The sequence below is a fragment of the Bactrocera dorsalis genome, chromosome 3 (genome assembly GCF_023373825.1).
Source record: "Bactrocera dorsalis isolate Fly_Bdor chromosome 3, ASM2337382v1, whole genome shotgun sequence".
Taxonomy (NCBI): Eukaryota; Metazoa; Arthropoda; class Insecta; order Diptera; family Tephritidae; genus Bactrocera; species Bactrocera dorsalis.
Genome location: NC_064305.1, coordinates 39727250 through 39748427, shown reverse-complemented (window position 1 = coordinate 39748427; position 21178 = coordinate 39727250). Strand labels below are relative to the sequence as shown.

The 21178-nt window shown below is 38.2% G+C and overlaps 3 protein-coding genes across 6 annotated transcripts in view; all 3 read left to right on the top strand.

The window, feature by feature from the left end:
• The window catches only part of LOC125777361 (craniofacial development protein 2-like), a 72692-nt gene extending 64292 nt beyond the window's left edge, over nt 1-8400 (top strand). The window contains exon 2 of the mRNA XM_049452120.1: nt 5547-8400. The gene's annotated coding sequence lies outside the window, so the exon portion shown is untranslated. The remainder of the gene's footprint in view (nt 1-5546) is intronic.
• The window catches only part of LOC105233534 (matrix metalloproteinase-2), a 333189-nt gene extending 320060 nt beyond the window's left edge, over nt 1-13129 (top strand). For all 3 annotated transcript variants that reach the window (XM_049452101.1, XM_049452100.1, XM_049452098.1), the window contains 3 exons: nt 11267-11790; nt 11862-12003; nt 12263-13129. In XM_049452101.1, the coding sequence (XP_049308058.1) occupies nt 11267-11790; nt 11862-12003; nt 12263-12831 (1235 nt within the window). In that variant the 3' untranslated portion in view covers nt 12832-13129. The remainder of the gene's footprint in view (nt 1-11266; nt 11791-11861; nt 12004-12262) is intronic.
• Nucleotides 13130-14253: 1124 nt separating this feature from the next.
• On the top strand, nt 14254-19538 carry LOC125777351 (piggyBac transposable element-derived protein 4-like). Of its 2 annotated transcripts, XM_049452104.1 has the most exons (3): nt 14254-14751; nt 14823-15711; nt 15775-19538. In XM_049452104.1, the coding sequence occupies exons 1-3, from the start codon at nt 14734-14736 to the stop codon at nt 16611-16613; spliced, it is 1746 nt and encodes a 581-aa protein (XP_049308061.1). In that variant the 5' UTR covers nt 14254-14733; the 3' UTR covers nt 16614-19538. The 2 variants fall into 2 exon arrangements, with proteins under 2 accessions (XP_049308061.1, XP_049308060.1); XM_049452103.1 differs by having other exon boundaries at nt 14823-19538.
• The last annotated feature ends 1640 nt before the right edge of the window (nt 19539-21178 follow it).

Sequence of the window (21178 nt, the reverse complement as noted above, 5' to 3'; positions counted from 1 at the left end):
TCTTATATCAATCGCGTTTTGAGCGTTTACACCAAGAAGCAAACCGCACTTAAGGGGTTAGGGGTAGTCAGAGGCACGAAAAAATTAGAATTTTCTGGGTATTTTTTTTGCTATTAAATCGTGTTATTTTACAAAAATACTAATATGGTATTATTATATAATGTGTTGACTTCAAGTCACGAACATTTCAAAAAAAAATAATAATTTCCAAAGTTATAGTTGTTTGTGTTGACCCAGTTCCAAAAAAAGTTACTTGCGGTGACAACTATAAACTCGGGCCTGATCAAGGGATTTGTTTTTTTTTTTTTAATTAACAAAATGGCGGCCTCAGGAAATTTTTTTCTAATTTTTTGGGAAAAAGCAACTAACTGATCTTAAAAAATCAAAATTTTTGAAAAATAAAAAATCCTTTGATCAGGCCCGCGTTTATTATGTATTCTAAATGCTGAATAAATTTCATTAAAATCTACTGAGCGGTTTTCGAGTTACAGTTGTTACCAGTTCAAAAACCCTAGTTTTGAGAAAAACGGGTTTAAAGTTTCACACTAGCTCTTTGAAGTGCCCGAACTCTCTTTGTTATTTGTCGAATCACTCAAAAACTAATCATCGGATCAGAGAATATTTTTAAGATATTACACTTAACGAAAATGCAAAAAAAAATAATTTTTCGAAAATTCTAACTACCCCTAACCCCTTTACGAAGAGAAATATTGCGTAACGGTTATTATATGTCAAAAAGCCTATCCACGATGATAACGCATTTAGGGACTCAGTAAATGTTACAGATGAGTCCAAACCTAACCGATCTACAGTATTTGTCGTCGATTGGTATGGCGTCAAGAGTGCGAAGCGCTGAACGGTAAAAATTTAAATTATACTGTCAAGCATGGTGTAGGTTCCTTTATGATGTGGGGTACAATGGGAACTAATGGCGTCAGTAATATTGCTTTTATCGACGGAATTATGAAAATAATAATTGACAATATTAAAAATAATTTGACTCCGTCAGCAGTTAAGCTCAAGTTAAATGGCTGCTGTTTGTTCGAGATAACGTTCTGAAGTATTTTGCTTTGGTGTTTAAGGAATGGCTGTGGTACAACGTGAAAAAAGTACCGTCACGAGCTTAAATTGTAGGCATCAAATAGTCCGTTATCGTAACGTGATAACGGTCGCATTGGCGGTTAAAAATAAAACAAAAATGTCCTCTCCGAAATATCTCTTACCGGGCAGCTCCACTTCTTGCTTGGTCTTCATCTATTAGACAAACTCGAAGGCTGTATTATATCGTTTATTATAAATAAACATTACAGTAGGCGTCCCAAGTACCGAATCGAAAAATCTGTAATCCAATATTTTTTTAACTGTAATAAAAGCATCAAATAAATATCTAAATACATCCAGTTAAATTAATGATATATACATATTTATCCCGGAGTATATTCTTCTTTCGGTAGCCAACCACTCTACTTATCGACCTAGTTTGTTTATAAGTACAAATCATCGAAAAAGATCGCTCGTAGAACTTAATAATAAGTTCTTAACCCGGCACCGCTAATAGGGATATGGTTTCGACGTTGAGTCATAAACCATTTTAGAGGGCCTGGTCCATTTTAGGAAATTTGCTTTTTTAAGAGACTTACGTCAATTTTTCGGGCGAAGCGATTTTTTCGATTTTAAATATTTTTTTTTGTAATACAAATCGATGACCTAGAACTCCTTATATCTCGGATAAGCCTTGGAATTATTCAAATTCTTTAATTTATTTTCCAACGATAAACGCACTTTCTAAACCAAACAAAATAGAACCAATCCACACTGGTCGATTTCATAGACCAAAAATAAAAAAATAAAAGTTTGAAATTTACCACTGTTTCTGTCATAGCTAAAACTAACGGTAAATACACTTTTGCTCTATCCCGTTCGTGCTGCGAAAAGCGAGAGAAATGAGACAATATAAACACGCTTCAAAATTAACACTTATAATAAATTACATATGTTATATAGCTTAGTGGTTATTACGAGGTGTGTTCAAAAAGTATCTCGAATCGTAACTGACAGTTTTCTTCGATTGCAGGGGCGTGGTGCATCATGAGTTCTTGCTACAGGGAAGAACGGTCAATGAGGAATATTACCTGCAAGTTATGCGCAATTTGCGCGAAGCAATCCGCCAGAAACGCCCGGATTTGTGGAAGAACAAAAATTGGCTTTTGCACCACGATAACGCCCCTGCTCACACACATCGTTGCTTGTGCGCGACTTTTTGGCCAAAAACAACACACTAATAATGCCGCAGCCACCGTATTCCCCACATCTGGCCCCCTGTGACTTTTTCTTGTTCCCTAAACTGAAGAGGCCCATGAAAGGACGACGTTACGCTTCTCTTGACGAGATAACGACGGCATCGAACGAGGAGCTGAAGAAGATAAAAAAAAATGATTTTTTGAAGTGCTTCGAAGATTGGAAAAACCGTTGGCACAAGTGTATAATATCTCATGGGGATTACTTTGAAGGGGACAAAATAGATATTCATGAATAAATAAATAATTTTTGAAAAAACACAAAATTCGCGATACTTTTCGAACACACCTCGTATATAATAATATTGGCGGTATTTTCGCTAGTTGGCGCTGAAAACGCATCGCATCGGGTCATGCTATACCTTTTTGGAAAGCTCATTTCACGCGCTAACACGTGTTTGATTGATTGTCGTTTCTTTTAAGTCGTTCGTGAGTTATAGCGTCGCAAACATGGAGCAAAATAAAGAGAAAATACGGCATATTTTACAGTACTACTACGATAAAGGCAAAAATGCATCTCAAGCCGCCAATACAATTTGTGCAGTTTATGGACCCGATACAGTTTCCATTTCCACCGCACAACAATGGTTTCAACGTTTTCGTTCTGGTGCAGAGGTGGTCGAAGATGCGCCACGCTCCGGAAGGCCTGTCGTCGAAAATTGCGATAAAATCGCTGAATTGGTCGAAAGAGACCGGCATAGTAGTCATCAAACCGTTATAAACCATTTGAAGAAGCTTGGAGTCACTAAGAAGCTCGATGTATGGGTACCACACGAATTGATTCAATAAAAATTCCGCAAGACTTTTTTGACAACCCAATATGTTGTTTTATTATTATTATAAGTGCCCTTTTGAATAGTATGTTTTTCTTTATACTATACATCGATTTCAGGTATACAAAAAGTTGTTATCCCTGTCTCCCCTTCAAATGAGTCAAATTTGCTTATATTAGTTAATGGAGAGGGGATGGAGTCATGTGTAGAAGTTCACGCAAGTGAGGAAGGTTCTCTGATTGCCATTCACTTGGGAGTGGCCTGAAACGATTCTTTTACATATAACTCAAGCAGCTCACGACTTCCGGTCTTTGACAAAGTATCCTCTGGGTAGCCTAAGAACATCCGTTCGAAGGCGAGCTAAAGTGAGAAGGCGAAACATCCCCTGCATAGGGTTGTGCGCTAGGTTTGGGACCCGCCACGTAAAAACACACCCCCAATGAAGAACCACCAATAGCCTCGGATGAGAGACCCCCCTTTTGATGACGACCATGGCAAACGAATTAAGGACTATGATTTGAGGGCATGCACCTGGAATGTCCGGTCCCTTAATTGGGAAGGTGCCGCTGCCCAGCTGGTTGATGTCCTCGTGAAAATAAAGGCTGACATCACCGCCGTCCAAGAAATGCGATGGACGGGACAAGGACAGAGACAAATAGGTCCTTATGGCATTTACTACAGTGGCCATATAAAGGAGCGCAAGTTTGGTGTTGGATTCGTGGTGGGAAAGAGACTCCGTCGCCGGGTACTATCATTCACTCCGGAGAATGAACGTCTAGCCACAATCCGCATCAAAGCGAGGTTCTTCAACATATCGCTGATTTGCGCCCACGCCCCGACGGAAGAGAAGGACGATGTGACCAAAGATGCCTTTTATGAGTGCTTGGAGCGCACTTATGAGAGATGCCCCCTCCATGATGTCAAAATCGTGCTTGGCGACTTCAACGCCAGGGTGGGCAAAGAAGGTATCTTTGGCACTACGGTCGGTAAATTCAGCCTCCACGAGGAAACATCCCCAAATGGGTTGAGGCTGATCGACTTCGCCGCGGCCCGAAATATGGTTATCTGTAGTACCAGATTCCAGCATTAGAAGATTCATCAAGCTACCTGGCTGTCTCCGGATCGAAAAACCACCAACCAGATCGATCATGTTGTGATAGACGGAAGACACGTCTCCAGTATTTGTGCGTGTCGCTCCGAGGTCCTAACATCGACTCGGACCACTATATTGTTGCAGCCAAGATTCGCACCCGCCTCTGTGCAGCAAAAAACGCCCGCCAACAAACACAAGGAAGATTCGACAAGGAGAAGCTGCAATCACAACAGACAGCCGAACGATTTTCTACTCGGCTTGCATTACTGCTCTCTGAGAGCATTCGTCAACAACTCGGTATAAGGGAACTGTGGGACGGAATTTCAAACTCCTTACGTACAGCTGCAACCGAAATCATTGGTTTTCGGAAAGTGAAAAAGAACAGCTGGTACGACGTGCGGGATGGGCTAGATACCGAGAGTTGAAGAGGGAAGCGAGACAGAGAAAGAAAGAGGCCGAAATGCGTGAGTACGAAGAGCTTGCTAAGCTGGCCGACAGGGGTAATGCTCGAAAATTCTACGAAAAAATGCGGCGACATACAGAAGGTTTCAAGACCGGAGCATACTCTTGTAGAACCCCCAAAGGTGATCTAGTCACCGATGCCTAGAGCATGCCTAAATTATGGAGGGAACACTTCTCCAGCCTGCTGAATGGCAGTGAACGCCAACAAACTGATTGGACCTTATCAGTGTGGCTTTAGACCTGGAAAATCAACCACCGACCAGATATTCACCATGTGCCATATTTTGGAAAAGACCCGTGAAAGGAGAATCGACACACACCACCTATTCGTCGATTTCAAAGCTGCTTTCGATAGCACGAAAAGGAGCTGCCTCTATGCCGCGATGTCTGAATTTGGTATCCCCGCAAAACTAATACGGCTGTGTAAACTGACGTTGAGCAATACCAAAAGCTCCGTCAGGATCGGGAAGGACCTCTCCGAGCCATTCGATACCAAACGAGGTTTCAGACAAGGCGACTCCCTATCGTGCGATTTCTTCAATCTGCTGCTGGAGAAAATAGTTCGAGCTGCAGAACTTAATCGAGCAGGTACAATCTTTTATAAGAGTGTACAGCTGCTGGCGTATGCCGATTATATTGATATCATCGGCCTCAACACCCGCGCCGTTAGTTCTGCTTTCTCCAGACTGAACAAGGAAGCAACGCGAATGGGTCTGGCAGTGAACGAGGGCAAGACGAAATATCTCCTGTCATCAAACAAACAGTCGTCGCACTCGCGACTTGGCACTCACGTCACTGTTGACAGTCATAACTTTGAAGTTGTAGATAATTTCGTCTATTTATTAACACCACCAACAATGTCAGCCTGGAAATCCAACGCAGGATTTCTCTTGCCAACAGGTGCTACTTCGGACTGAGTAGGCACTTGAAAAGTAAAGTCCTCTCTCGACGAACAAAAACCAAACTCTATAAGTCGCTCATAATTCCCGTCCTGCTATATGGTGCAGAGGCTTGGACGATGACAACAACCAATGAGTCGACGTTGCGAGTTTTCGAGAGAAAAGTTCTGCAAAAGATTTATGGTTCTTTGCGCGTTGGCCACGGTGAATATCGCATTCGATGGAACGATGAGCTGTACGAGATATACGACGACATTGACATAGTTCAGCGAATTAAAAGACAGCGGCTACGCTGGCTAGGTCATGTTGTACGGATGGATGAAAACACTCTAGCTCTGAAAGTATTCGACGCAGTACCCGTCGCGGGAAGCAGAGGAAGAGAAAGACCTCCACTCCGTTGGAAGGACCAAGTGGAGAAGGACCTGGCTTCGCTTTGAATATCCAATTGGCGATACGTAGCGAAGAGAAGAAACGACTGGCACGCTGTTGTTGACTCGGCTATAATCGCGTAAGCGGTATCTACGCCAGTAAAAAAGAAGAAGAAGTTAATGTTTTTAAGTATATGCTTTTGATTTCACCTGCAACCTTTTGCTCCTCTCTTCGTTATTCACGTTATTTTACCAAACATGCAATTTTTTGTGTGTAATTTTCTTAATTTTTTATACATATTTACGTTTAAATTTTATTATTTTTTATGTTTTTTTCGTGATATATATCAGTTTTATCAAATGTTTGTTACTACTACTCGGTATAAACTTTAACGCCTATGTACATATACGAGTATATTTTTGAATTGTGGCGTTTAGAAAATGTGTGAAGTAATATCACTTATCACCGAAACAAATTGAATAAGGCATCAGTATCTACTCATTAGAAGCTTTGTTGACAAAAAATTTGATATTAACTTTTTACCCTACTTTGAGAAAAAAAAATTATTGGACCAAACTATGAATGTAATTAATGAACGCAATGAGTTAGTTCTCTTATTACCTATTATTAATAGGAAAATGTTGCTTTTTTGGCAGTTTTTCTGGGCAGAGCGAATATAAGTAGAAACTTGAAAATAATAATTTGGAAGACAATAATTTATTCGTCACGACATATGTATGTCCCTCTACAACTAATAATAAAATCGCAAAGTGATGATGAGCACAAAAAAATTTGGAAAAACTCTAGACCGTCGTCCACCCGCTATTACCGTCCTGTTCGAATTCAATTTCAAAAGGAATCAGTTCAATAAACCCTAAATGCACTCGATTTGCGCTAGATCCTGCGAGGAAATTAACTTCAAAATATTCCTGGTTCACAAAATTTCAATTCACGCTATCGTTGTTATTCAATATGCACCAGTTTTAATTGGAGAACTCTCAGAAGAATCTGCTGACTAAAGCAATAAGGACTTTAAGATGTATCGACTTCATCATACAAGAAAGAACTAACGGGCCGCTACAAATCAGGACTTGCTAAACCGATTACTTTTGAGCTTAGATGCTTTAATCACCAGTCAAAGATAACTATCATGCAAAATTAAATCAATTTTTTTAAAATCAGTTTTATATTTAGTTAAATAATATTCAAAAAATTCCTTTCTTTGCTTATCAACTTTTTTAATTTAATATAATTAATTAAAATTCGTTACTATCGCGGGTGGCGGAGTGGGAAACGGGAGAGGGACATTTTAAAAAGCTTTGGCAAAAGTTTCACTTTTATATAGGCAGTGGAAGTATTCTGCATATGTTGTACAATAATTAGGTTAGGTAATAGTGGCCCGCTATCAAGTGATTATCTTGAGTATAGCCAGATGGAGGCTCAGTTTAATTCGAGCTGAAGTATTCGTCATACACGACGTAAATCTCGTTTAGTTTCTTGAACTGCACAGTTTTTACATATCTAAGACGAGCTCTAGATGAGGCTGGATAAAAGCAAAGGAGGTGTTTCAGGGTATTTCTCTTACCTTCACTTCCTGAATGTACCAGTAAGTTGTGACCTGCTATTAAGTAAGCCAAAGTTTTCGTTATTACAAATGATTTTGGCTATTCTGTATGTTCTTAAGGCAATCCATCGCATTTCGAAAAGTTTATTAGGTATCGATATTTCGTACAATACTTAAACTACCGCTGGTTTAACGAAGCCTTTGTTTTGTCAAAACATGCGAAGTTCAAGATAAAAATATAGCAGCGTTCGCAACATCGAATAATAAAATTATTTGTGTTCGAAATATGGAAACTTTAATTAGATAATTTTGATGATTCGTTAAACGTTATACTGGACGATACTGAGTAATTGGATTTTAGAACCATATATAAGGGAATTCGTAAAAAAGTTTATGAAATTATTATTATTATTCAGTGCTTAATTTTCTATGTATATACATACTTATGTACATAAATAATTTAACTTCATAGGCCATAGTATTTAAATATACATACAAGTACGAGTATATGCCCACAAGAGTCCGGAGGTATGTAACGGGTGATTTTTTTGAGGTTAGGATTTTCATGCATTAGTATTTGACAGATCACGTGGGATTTCAGACATGGTGTCAAAGAGAAAGATGCTCAGTATGCTTTGACATTTCATCATGAATAGACTTACTAACGAGCAACGCTTGCAAATCATTGAATTTTATTACCAAAATCAGTGTTCGGTTCGAAATGTGTTTCGCGCTTTACGTATCGACAAATTTTGTTCAGCGATGAGGCTCATTTCTGGTTGAATGGCTACGTAAATAAGCAAAATTGCCGCATTTGGGGTGAAGAGCAACCAGAAGCCGTTCAAGAACTGCCCATGCATCCCGAAAAATGCACTGTTTGGTGTGGTTTGTACGCTGGTGGAATCATTGGACCGTATTTTTTCAAAGATGCTGTTGGACGCAACGTTACGGTGAATGGCGATCGCTATCGTTCGATGCTAACAAACTTTTTGTTGCCAAAAATGGAAGAACTGAACTTGGTTGACATGTGGTTTCAACAAGATGGCGCTACATGCCACACAGCTCGCGATTCTATGGCCATTTTGAGGGAAAACTTCGGACAACAATTCATCTCAAGAAATGGACCCGTAAGTTGGCCACCAAGATCATGCGATTTAACGCCTTTAGACTATTTTTTGTGGGGCTACGTCAAGTCTAAAGTCTACAGAAATAAGCCAGCAACTATTCCAGCTTTGGAAGACAACATTTCCGAAGAAATTCGGGCTATTCCGGCCGAAATGCTCGAAAAAGTTGCCCAAAATTGGACTTTCCGAATGGACCACCTAAGACGCAGCCGCGGTCAACATTTAAATGAAATTATCTTCAAAAAGTAAATGTCATGAACCAATCTAACGTTTCAAATAAAGAACCGATGAGATTTTGCAAATTTTATGCGTTTTTTTTTTTTAAAAAAGTTATCAAGCTCTTAAAAAATCACCCTTTACATGAGTACAAACAAGTTAAACTAATACATATTTTATGTACATACTTACATATGCCCGTTTGCATAGGTTCATCGCCGTCACATTTAGTACCTGTATACCCCATGGAAGCAAACAACGTAACACACGAAAGTGCATTTTCGTAGGAGTAATTATCCGCAAACAAATTTCATATCGTTCAACTTGGTAATAGCACCGACACTCCGCATCCACCTAGTTCCTCTGTATGTTACGAATTCCATACATAATTTGATGTACATATTGACCATAAACATATGCTGTAATCAACTGCGTCCAACAGCGTTGTAGCTGTGTATGTAGATGCCACCAATTCCACCAAATAATAGTGTCAGCGTTACAGTGCAGCTTGGAAGCCTGCCAGTGGTCGCCAAACCGCATCACGCCATGTGTGTTGTCACTAATGTAATTAATTTGCGAAAATGGTTAATTTACTTGATAAATGCGCGTTAGAACAGCTTGTTGCTACGATCAAACACATGCAAACGTGCAAACAAATCTCCAAATACAAGTAGAAATGGCTCTGAACCGTGTGCTGTATGAGTGAAAAGGCCACAGCAGAAACGAACAGCGGATTAGCTAACCAGCCCTTTCCCACAGCAAATACAACATCAGTTGGAATAATCAACGCCTTTGCTGTTCTGTTTGTGGTTGACCGCAACCGCAACTGTAGCTACCGTTGTTGTTGGATGCTGCCTAAATTCGACATAATATTTGTATTTGCTTCATCGATGATTTCACTAATAAATCATTAAAAAAAAACTCGTTGGCAGAACCAAAATTGTACATGCACTGCCAGTTGCACCAAAAAGGAACCCATTCGTCGCATACAATCTGCATCGATTTGTAGCAGAATTAAATGTTTTGTGGAATAGCACCCTTGAGGTGAACTTATTCATATAAACACTAAAACCAAAAACAAAGCCTAGGAACAAGTACATAAATCAATTGCCATTCCGTAAACATTGGAAGCATTTCGTATTTGTCATTGAAAACCTGTGTCAGCTAACGATAACTAGAAGCTCGAATATATTAACTGTAAAATTTTAATATTTCTAATACAACTAAGTTTTAAAACTCTGTTATGTATTTTGAAGAACAAAAGTTTGGGGATAAAATTTGGTTATAGATGGGCTTTATATTTTAGATGTGTGTAATGTGTTCCTCCTAAAGTTTTGAATAAATGTTTAGGCTATTATCAAAGCACAATTTTCGTAAAAATAGATTGCAAGTTTTGTTTTTTGGCCCAAATCATTTAAATCAAATACCTGTACATACATACCCGTACATTTTGTGGCACTAATATTATACCATACAAGGTATATTCCAAATTAAAGAGGACTTTTTGAATCTATCGCCCCCTGGTGGCGCCATCTTTACATCGACTGGTGCGTTCATATCTGCTATCTTTATCGATTATTCAGAGAGAATTTCATGACAATTCAGTGGTTGGAAGGGAAGTTATTGCGTTTTAGTTGTCAGTATGTTTGTGTTATCGGTGCGAAAATGAGTTTCGAACTAAGAGCCAACATTAAATTTCGTTTTAAAATTGGTAAAACTTTTACTATTGATGAAACAAGTTTATGGCGATGATTGCCTATTCCGTAGCAAAGTGCACGAGTGGTTTCAACGTTTTCAAAGTAGTCGTAAGGCCATAAATGACGATCAACATGTGGGCCACTCAAAATCCATGATCACCGGAAATTCCATACAAACTGTGCGTGAATTCATCAAAAATTAGCCGAAATCATCATTGAAATTCATGGAAATGAAATTGAACATCTCCAAAACATCGATTTATCGTATTTTGACCGAACATTTGGACTTACGAAAGGTGTGTGCACGGTTTATTCCGCACAAATTGACTGACGACCAAAAATTGCTCAGAATCCAACATTCGATTCGACGTTTTTGACCGATTATTTGACCAAAAATCACATTTTAACCATTAACCACTGCCCGTATTCACCTGATATGGCACCGTGCGACTTCTTCCATTTCGGAAAAATTCATTTGCCCATGAAAGGAAAGCGGTATGCAGACGTAGAGGCCATTCAAAAGGCTTGCACCGGTATTCTGGCGGCCATACCGGCCAACGAGCTAAAACACTCGTTCGACATACTTTTGGACCGTACAAAAAGCTGTATTGAAGCAGAAGGAGACTATTTTGAATAAAAAAAAATTGATTTCGCCGAAAAAACCATTTGATCTGTTTTTTTTTTAAGTCCTGTTTACTTTGGAACGCACCTTGTATATTTAATGCTACTCAAAGTAACATAATAATAACAAGACCAACTTTTTTACTTTCAGCAACAAACTTTCTCGGCGTTGCAGTTCACGAATTTGGACACTCCTTGGGTCTCGGGCATTCCTCTGACCAAAACGCTATTATGTATCCATGGTATCATGACAATGAAGTTGATATTAATCTTCCTGCTGACGATCGCAATGCCATTCAACAGTTGTACGGCTCGAAAGATAAGACATGGGGACCCTTTAAACCTCCAACTCGACCAAAAACTCCACCGACAACAACAACTACAACCACAACCACTACACGGCGACCTCTAGTATATTACCCACAGAACCGACACAACGAACCTTATGATCCACGGCGAAGATATCCTTATAACAACAATCCACACCAACGTGATCGGAAACTTCCAACCACAACGACTTATAGACCACGTACTGACTCCCCTCCACATCCCACCAGGACTTGGTATCCACCTCCTCAACCAACTAAGCCAAAAAAATTGAAACCCGATACATGTCACACTACTTACGATGCCATTTCGATCATACGTAGAGAAATATTCATATTTCGTGGACAGGTATATTTAGAAATACATTTTTCCAATTGCATGAACTTTATACAACAATCCAAATTTATTTTACCCAATAGTTCCTATGGCGGATTGGTGATCACGGCCTATATCCAGGATACCCAACCTACACTCATCGGCTGTGGGCTGAGTTGCCTAAGAACTTCTCCAAAGTTGATGCAGTATATGAAAACAAAGATCGAAAAATTGTTTTCTTTATTGGTAAGATCGTCATTGTCAATATTTATATTAATAAGCCCAAAATATATGTTAAGCTGCAGTATAAAGAAAATGATAATTATTTTTGAGTAAAATTTTATGTTTGGTAAGCAACAAATTATGCATGTATGTATATTTTAAGAAATGAAATCAATATTCAAAAATTTAATGAATATTTGATAAACTTCTTCTCAAATATTTTTCCCTATTATAATTCAATAATCATATTCACAATTCAACTAACCCTTTTTCTTTATTCTAGGTCGTTATTACTATGTCTTCGATTCAGTTACGTTAGTTAGTGGTTATCCGCAGCCACTCACTTCTTTAGGTCTACCGCAATCGCTTACCCACATAGATGCCGCTTTCGTGTGGGGCTACAATAACCGCACTTATCTCACCAGTGGTACTTTATACTGGCGATTAGATGAAGATACTGGGCGTGTAGAATTAGACTATCCTCGTGACATGTCCATTTGGCGTGGTATTGGTTACAACATAGACGCCGCATTTAAGTATACCAATGGTAAGACCTATTTCTTCAAAGGCTACGGCTACTGGGAGTTCAACGACGACTTAATGGAAGTAGCGCACCCACGCCCGAAGCTCAGTGCACGCAAGTGGATGCACTGTCCACGCCTCGTCAACGAAGTCGATGAGGAGCAAACGTGGACAGCGCCACTCATATCCGAACGAAACGAAACAATGGTTTACTATTCACCTAGTAGCGGAGCTAGTTGGAATTACGCCCAAAGAAGGATGGTGTTCTGGATTAGCCTTTTCCTGATATCGCATCGGTTGTGGACAAATATATCATGGACTACAGTCTGACGTCTATAAACGCAACGTTTACCATTATGAATTTGAGTTTTAAAAGCAACGTATTTTCAAAGTTTCCTGATGTATTAAATGCGGTCTTAGTGAAATACATTGCGTCTTCATACACCTATACCATAGCCATTCAAACAAAATCATACAATTAGTAATTTGGTATGTTACAAGTACCATATATAGCATATCCGACTTGTCGTTAGAGGAAAATAGTTTATTTATACTAATTTTGAAGAATTGAAATTCTGTAAATAAGAATAAATATAAATAAATTCCGACTCACAAATTGACATTAGTACACTCATATACTTTACAGATCTCAAAAGAACAGTAAAATAAAACATCTCTTTAGATAAACACATTACACGATTTGAAATACTAACGTGTATGCCATTATTATGGAGTAAATTCCAGCAAGTAAGAATGAGTCAAGTTCGGACGAAACCGGGCATTGCATAATCTTGACCAGATTTTAGTTTTTACATTACCAATATTTTACACCTGTTTTAACTATTACGCCATTAAAAAAAACAATTATGAAAATGTATGTCACTAATTTGCCTTAAATTAAGAATTTGGCTGATATGCAAAAATGATGAATAAGTTTAGATGCACTAACAGTATCCGCTTCAAAGTAAGGGTGTTCCATATAAAGGCTTGTTCGGAATTTCGAACTAAAGCAATGAGTCGTATTTTAATCCGTGCGTCTTTGATTTCATCATTTGTCTTTTGTTACTTATTGTCAAGTAGCTACACGAAGAATCTTAACGAGAGCCGCGTAGTAGTTTTGAACAGCTACTTAAGAGCTAAGAAAGCTTATAAATTTCCACTTAAATTTTGTATCGAAGTGTTCATTGTCCATCAGGAAATAAGTTACTCATCTTCTCATTCTCTTCATTTAAGCGCCCTTTATTGTGGCTACGATCCTTTAACTTTCTCTGGGTATGCATGGTTTACAATTCGTCTAAACTTAAGTCTTTCTTACTTGTAATTAACTATTTATATTTAGGTGTATTCTATTCAAAATCACCAAAACTGCCTTTAATTAAGAATATTGCAATGCATTAAGTATACATACATATAGGCTTTTACAAATTTTCTTTACTTGAATTATTAAATAAACATGAAATATGTGATATTACCCTAGTTAAGTCAATGCCAGCAAATTTTTATATTTTTCTGTTTTCAGCATATGTAGATTAAACTAAGATCCACAAATTTAGTTTTATATAATTTAAACAAAACACCTATTTCGTAAATAAATTAATTGAAAATATAAGCACACACGTTTGCACATTTTACTATTATTAACCCCGCAATTGATTTAAATTCGTGGTGAAGAATCTTTTATTATAAAAGTAAGTATAGTATAGTTGACAAAACTTTATATTAACCCTTCTGCACAAATTGGGTCAAAATGACCCAAATTTAAGAAACAAACGCGTATTACCATGCCTTAGGATGGCTAATTGCTTATAAAACCAATTTGATATCCTCAGTCTGAGTCTTATGGTGAGTTGTACGTACACATTTTTTTTCCAGGACGAGCCAGTTTTTTTACATAATTTTTTAAAAACTTTTCGTACGCGTATACAATTTGTGGGTCATTTTGAACACCAAGAAAATTTTTGCTCAAATGTGACTAAACAAAAAAAGCGTGCTAGTGCTCATTTGTGAATTTTGCGGTGCCTAGTGATAACGGTATTGAACTTTATTTTCTGATTTTTTTTTATGCTATGTATGTACGTATGTATATAGTTGGTGAATTTTGTTTTGCTCTGGGATAACTGTATTCTACTACATACAGCAAACATACGTACAAGCTTATGAAAATGTGAAGACGCTCGTGTAGACAATTTTTTTGCTCAGTGATATGCGAATGTAAAAATCTGTGCCATTAAAATGCAGCGAAGAAACCAGGTAATAATTTAACTTTTTTATAATATGGCGATTCTCTTATTATATGTAGGTATGTATTCATATTTGTATAGATTCTATCACGGCAAAGAATTGAAGAAATTTTCAATGATGATGACGAGTCACTTGATGAAGCGTCTGATGAAGATCAAGATTTTCGATGTGATGAATCTGAAATAAATGAGTCTGATATATCTACAGATTCTTTTGATAGCGCTGAAAGTCTTAGCAGAGAAACACAAGGAAATAAGGAATGTTTTCCTGCAAAAGATGGTACGATTGTTTGGTATAAAGATCCTCAACAAATTCAATGCAGCAGAATGCGACAAGAATGCATTCTTTCAAATAAACCAGGCCCTTCACAACACGCACGTTCCTTGGTTGCTAGCATAAAAGGTGCTTTCGATTTATTCATTTCACTAGAACTGAAACAAATTATTGTTGAAATGACCAACCTCAAGGGCGTGCAGTTATATGAAAGTAAGTGGGAGATCATTGATATAATGGAACTGGAAGCATACTTTGGGCTGCAGATCATGGCTGGTGTTTCCAAGTCTAACGGGGAAAGCTTGAGATGCTTATGGGATGAAACAAATGGAAGACCCATATTCCGCGCTGTTATGCATATTGAAAGATTTATGCAAATTTCACGATGCCTCCGTTTTGATAGCCATGAAGATAGGGAAACCAGACGGTTACGTGATAAGCTAGCTCCAATAAGAAATATTTGGGACAAATGGAGCAAAAATCTTAAACTGATGTATAATCCAAATGAAAATGTGACCGTCGATGAGCAGCTGGTACCTTTTCGTGGAAGATGCTGTTTTAGACAGTACATACCTTCCAAACCTGCCAAATATGGCATAAAAATATGGGCTCTTTGCGATTCCAAGTCCAACTACGCATGGAATATGGATGTCTATCTAGGAAGGGCCAGAAATACTCAGCCAGAAAAGAATCAAGGTAAAAGCTATCAACATGAGAAAAATAGCAGTGAAACAAATAATACAAAAATATTTTCTTTAGGTGAAAATGTAGTTATAAATCTCACACGCAATTTGGGGAGAGGTTATACCGTCACGTGTGACAACTTTTTTACAACCTACAATTTGGCTGTCGAATTGCTACGACGTAAAATAACGGTAGTAGGAACAGTTAGAAAGAACAAGAAGTTTCTTCCCCTCCAAGCTATTGACGTCAGGAAAAAACCAGAGTATTATTCGGAATTCTTTTTCACACAAAATGTGACTGTTGTGACCTATATGCCAAAGAAATACAAATTCGTTGTTGCAATGAGTACTCTTCATCATTCGGCAGAGACTAGGGCTGATCAGAAAAAGAAACCAGAAATAATACATCACTATAATGCGACTAAAGCAGGTGTTGATGCGCTGGACCAATTAGTAGCAACGTACACATGTAAACGCCAAACGAAACGATGGCCAGTTGCACTCTTTTCCAATATGGTCGATGTTTCGGGATATAACGCATATGTTATATGGACCGAACTTAATCCCGAATGGAACAGAAATAAAAACTTTAAGCGGGGATTATTTTTAGTAGACTTGGCCACATCTTTGGTAACTCCGCACATTGCACGCCGAAAGCGAATGCCCTATGGTCCTGCTGCAAAAAGAGTTGTGGAAAACATCCAGGAAGCAGTCGCAGCAGACACTCCCAGTTTATCCACGGTCGTGCAGCCTCAAGATTCTCCATTATGCTTCTTGGGTAAGAGGCAAAGGTGTTTTTATTGTCCACATACTAAAAACTCCAACAAGCATTCAGTTCGTTGCGATAAATGCTTGAAATTTATATGCAAACAACATAGTATAAAGGCAGTTATATGTATAAATTGTCAGAATTGATGTATTTTTTACTGAGTCCTATTGAAAACAATTTTGAATTTGTTAATTTTATGTTTGAATAATAAAAAAAATGAGTTTGCCATTATAATTTTAACATACTGACGTGTTTTTGCTATTGGGTCATATTGACCCACAAATTGTTTATGAGGGGTACAATCTCAATTTGTGCAGAAGGGTTAAACATGTGAGTTCAGGTGGAACAGTACATTTCATACTTGTAACCAGATGTTGGAAAATCCTGAAATACATAAGTTATATTGGAGCTTGGGCAAGTTTTCACCTGATTTTATATATTTTAGGCACAAAGATGATTGGGTATATGGGAGCTAAGGGATGTACTGACCGGATTCAATCCATTTTTGATATAACTACATACATACATACTTTTATCAGGAAAGGATTTTCTGCGAATTTCAATCACACATTCACTGATATTTCTGGTAAAATCCGATTTTGACAATTTTTATACTCTCGCAACAAAGTTGCTAAAGAGAGTATTATAGTTTTGTTCACATAACGGTTGTTTGTAAGTCCTAAAACTAAAAGAGTCAGATATAGGGTTATATATACCAAAGTGATCAGGGTGACGAGTAGAGTTGAAATCCGGACGTCTGTCTGTCCGTCCGTCCGTCTGTCCGTCCGTCCGTGCAAGCTGTAACTTGAGTAAAAATTAAGATATCATGATGAAACTTGGTACACGTATTTCTTGGCTCCATAAGAAGGTTAAGTTCGAAGATGGGTAAAATCGGCCCACTACCACGCCCACAAAATGGCGGAAACCGAAAACCTATAAAGTGTCATAACTAAGCCATAAATAAAGATATTAAAGTGAAATTTGGCACAAAGGATCGCATTAGGGAGGAGCATATTTGGAAGTAATTTTTTTGGAAAAGTGGGCGTGGCCCCGCCCCCTACTAAGTTTTTAGTACATATCTCGGAAACTATTATAGCTATGTCAACCATTAACCAACAATGTCGTTTCCTTCAGGCATTTCCATATACAGTTCGAAAATGGAAGAAATCGGATAATAACCACGCCCACCTCCCATACAAAGGTTATGTTGAAAATCACTAAAAGTGCGTTAACCGACGAACAAAAAACGTCAGAAACACTAAATTTTACGGAAGGAATGGCAGAAAGAAGCTGTACCCAGGCTTTTTTTAAAAATTGAAAATGGGCGTGGCCTCGCCCACTTATGGACCAAAAACCATATCTCAGGAACTACTCGACCGATTTCAGTGAAACTCGGTTTGTAATACTTTTTCAACACTCTGATGACATGTACGAAATATGGGCGAAATCGGTTCACAACCACGCCTTCTTCCAATATAACGTTATTTTGAAATCCATCTGATGCCTTCTCTGTATAATACGAGTATGTATATACATTAGGAACCAAAATAAAAAAAATATGGAAATGACGGATAATGAAATCTCGATTATCACCTTATCATGCGAGAGTATAAAATGTTCGGTGACACCCGAACTTAGCCCTTCCTTACTTGTTATACTTACGTACATATCTTAATGAAAATGAAGGAATCAAATGAAAGTTGTGTTATGTTGTAACATAGACATGTTAGGATATGTTACCGAAATTGAAATTGGTCCAGCAGATCCCAAGATATGACATCTTATAAAGTTTTCCTGTATCATCCCGAATCTAAAATTCAATGCCTCTGACGCTTTCATTTAAGAGGTGTCAAATCGGTGTTATAATTCATAATTCTAGACATATGGGAAGATCGGACACAAATGAAAGACATGAGTCACTGTATTATTATAAATGAGTGAAAACCTTTCGATTTGCAATCGAGCAAACTCCCCTATCTTTGTGACTGCTGGCAGAACGGAGCTCCTTGACGTTACGCTAGCTTCTGGGAATATTGTTCCCTTGATCATAGATACATATATAAGTTTCTGCTTGGACCTTTTGCGCCCAGAATGCAAAGCAAATAGATACATACATATTTTAGGAATATAAATTGGGACTTGTATTACAGTAAACTTCGACAGGGAATTGATCCTATTCGCAAATGCGATTGATGAGCTCATCAATGTCTTCAGTTCTGTGTCTAGGGTTACTCTTGAAAGCTCCTGTCCTTGAAATCTGAGAAGGTAAACGCGAAACTCCGTGAAACGGGTTGTCACGGTTTAAGCTGTACGGGCTTCCTGGGCCTTCTCAATGGACATCACCTCAGCTGGGCGCTGAATCCCTGCTCAGCATGCCTATATTATATGCAAGTCGGCCGACATTGGTTTGTACGATGTATTTTATGGCTGAATGTGGTATCCCCGCAAAACTAATCAAACTTTGTAAGCTGACGTTGAGCAACACAAATAGTTCCGCCAGCATCGAGAAGGACCTTCCCGAGCCGTTCGATACGAAGCGAGTGTGGCTTTTTCAATCTATTGCTGGAGAAAATAATGCGAGCTGCAGAGCTAAATAGAGAAGGTACAATATTCTACAAGAGTATACAGCTGCTAGCCGACGCCGATGATATTGATATCAACCACCACCGCGCGAAGTGATACGTAGTTGCCGCGAGAAACGCGAGTGATCCTAGCGCAACTTCGTTCTGGGTATTGTAGCAGGTTAAACTCCTACTTATCCAGAATCGACCCCGACATATCCAATATATGTCCTGCATGCAACGAGTCTCCGCATGACACTGGCCACCTCTTTGCATGCCCCACAAACCCAACTCATCTAACACCTTCCTCCCTTTGGTCCGATCCCGTCGAAACAGCGCGTTTCCTGGGCCTACCGTTAGATGACCTCGACGACAACACAGATGACCCTTACCACCCTAACGGGGATTAGCATATCCGTTAAAACAACAAACAACAAACGTATGGATCTGGTTGTGAACGAGGACAAGACGAAATATCTCCTGTCATCATACAAACCGTCATCGCACGTCACTGTTGACATTCATAACTTTGAAGTCGTAGATAATTTCGTCTATCTTTGAATCAACATCAATACCAACAACATTATCAGCCTTGCAACTGAGTAGGTAATTGTCGGCCTTAGGAGTGTTCGAGATATATAAGGCGAGATTGACATATGTATGTAGTTCAGCGAATCATGTTGTCCGGATGAAAAAGAACACTCCAACTTTGAAGGTTTCGATCCACTCCTTTGGAAAGATCAAGTGGAGAAGGACCTGGCTGCACTTGGAATCTCGAATTGGCACAAAATAGCAAAAAAAAAGAGGCAACTGGCGCGCTGCATCTACGCCAGTAAAGAAGAAGTTTTATGAAGTAATGCCTGAAAAAATGGTACCATACGCAAAACAAGAAATAGAAACGAGGCATTTTCCGCTTCAGCAAAAACAATTAATGCCAAAGCGTGTTTGGAGTTTGCCAAAAAACTTTTAATCTGACGAAAGCTGCAAACTGTCGAGGCTGTTATGTTTATAAAGAACTCAAAGCTAAACTAAATCATTTGGACGATAAAACGCATGGAGACATCAGTATGTTTCGAAAATCGAGAAATTAATCTATTAATTTCTAACATTTATCTAACATTATTTTATTTAATAATATTTTTAGTACTATAGGTAAAAGATTTATTGCAAGAGTCGAGTGCTAAACATACTTGCTGGGGTTTTCGTCTTCTTAATCCAAAAAAATTAATTAAGAAAAAAGGTCGGCAATTATATAACACTCTGAGGCAACGTATAGATTTTGCAATCACCAAAAACATTGATAGAAATCTTATAATATTCCAACTTGTCCTCCGATCTTTTGCAAATCATGATCAAATTTTTCGAACCAAATATTGTAAAGAAACCATTTCGCCTAACAACGCCCAGAACAGATTGGCTTAATTCCAATAAATATCTTAGAAGGAACTGAATTTGTACGTGAAATCGATATTGAGGCTTATTTAGCAACATCAAAACATCAAAGAGATAGCCTCCGACCACGTAATCACCACTAAAAAAACTATGTTAAATACCTTGGCGTTCGCCTAGGTAGGCATTTTACCTGGAAGAACCACATTTCTGCACAAATACAGTACCTCAAATTTAAAACCGCCAGCCTAAATTGGTTATCAGTCATAAAGCCAATATATGTACATAGATGTGTGGAATACAATTATAGGGCTCTGCCAACGCAACTATTACCCACAAAATGGGATTTCAATTAAAATGGTGCACCGTGGTACATCCGCAACGAGAATATACATAGACATCTTGAAATACCAATGGTAAACACAGGAGTGATAAATACCTGGAAAAAATACCTGTTGAAACTGTAAAATCATCCTTACCCCCTAGCGAAAATCTTATCCTGCCCAGCTAGCCGAACACGTCGTCAGAGAAAGGATCTCTCAATGTTTTCATTATCAACGTTCTATCTATTGTCCATTACAAATAATGGACTAAAGCAGCAATTAATTAGTTACTAAGATTCTAAAACTTATGGTTAGGCTTAAATTGAATGTTAAAAAAAATATGAAATAATATATTACTTATCATTCTTAAAACTTTTTTCTTCCTTAATGGACTTTTTATATTAGGATTGAGCAATCTAAAAAGTCAAGTCATCTGCA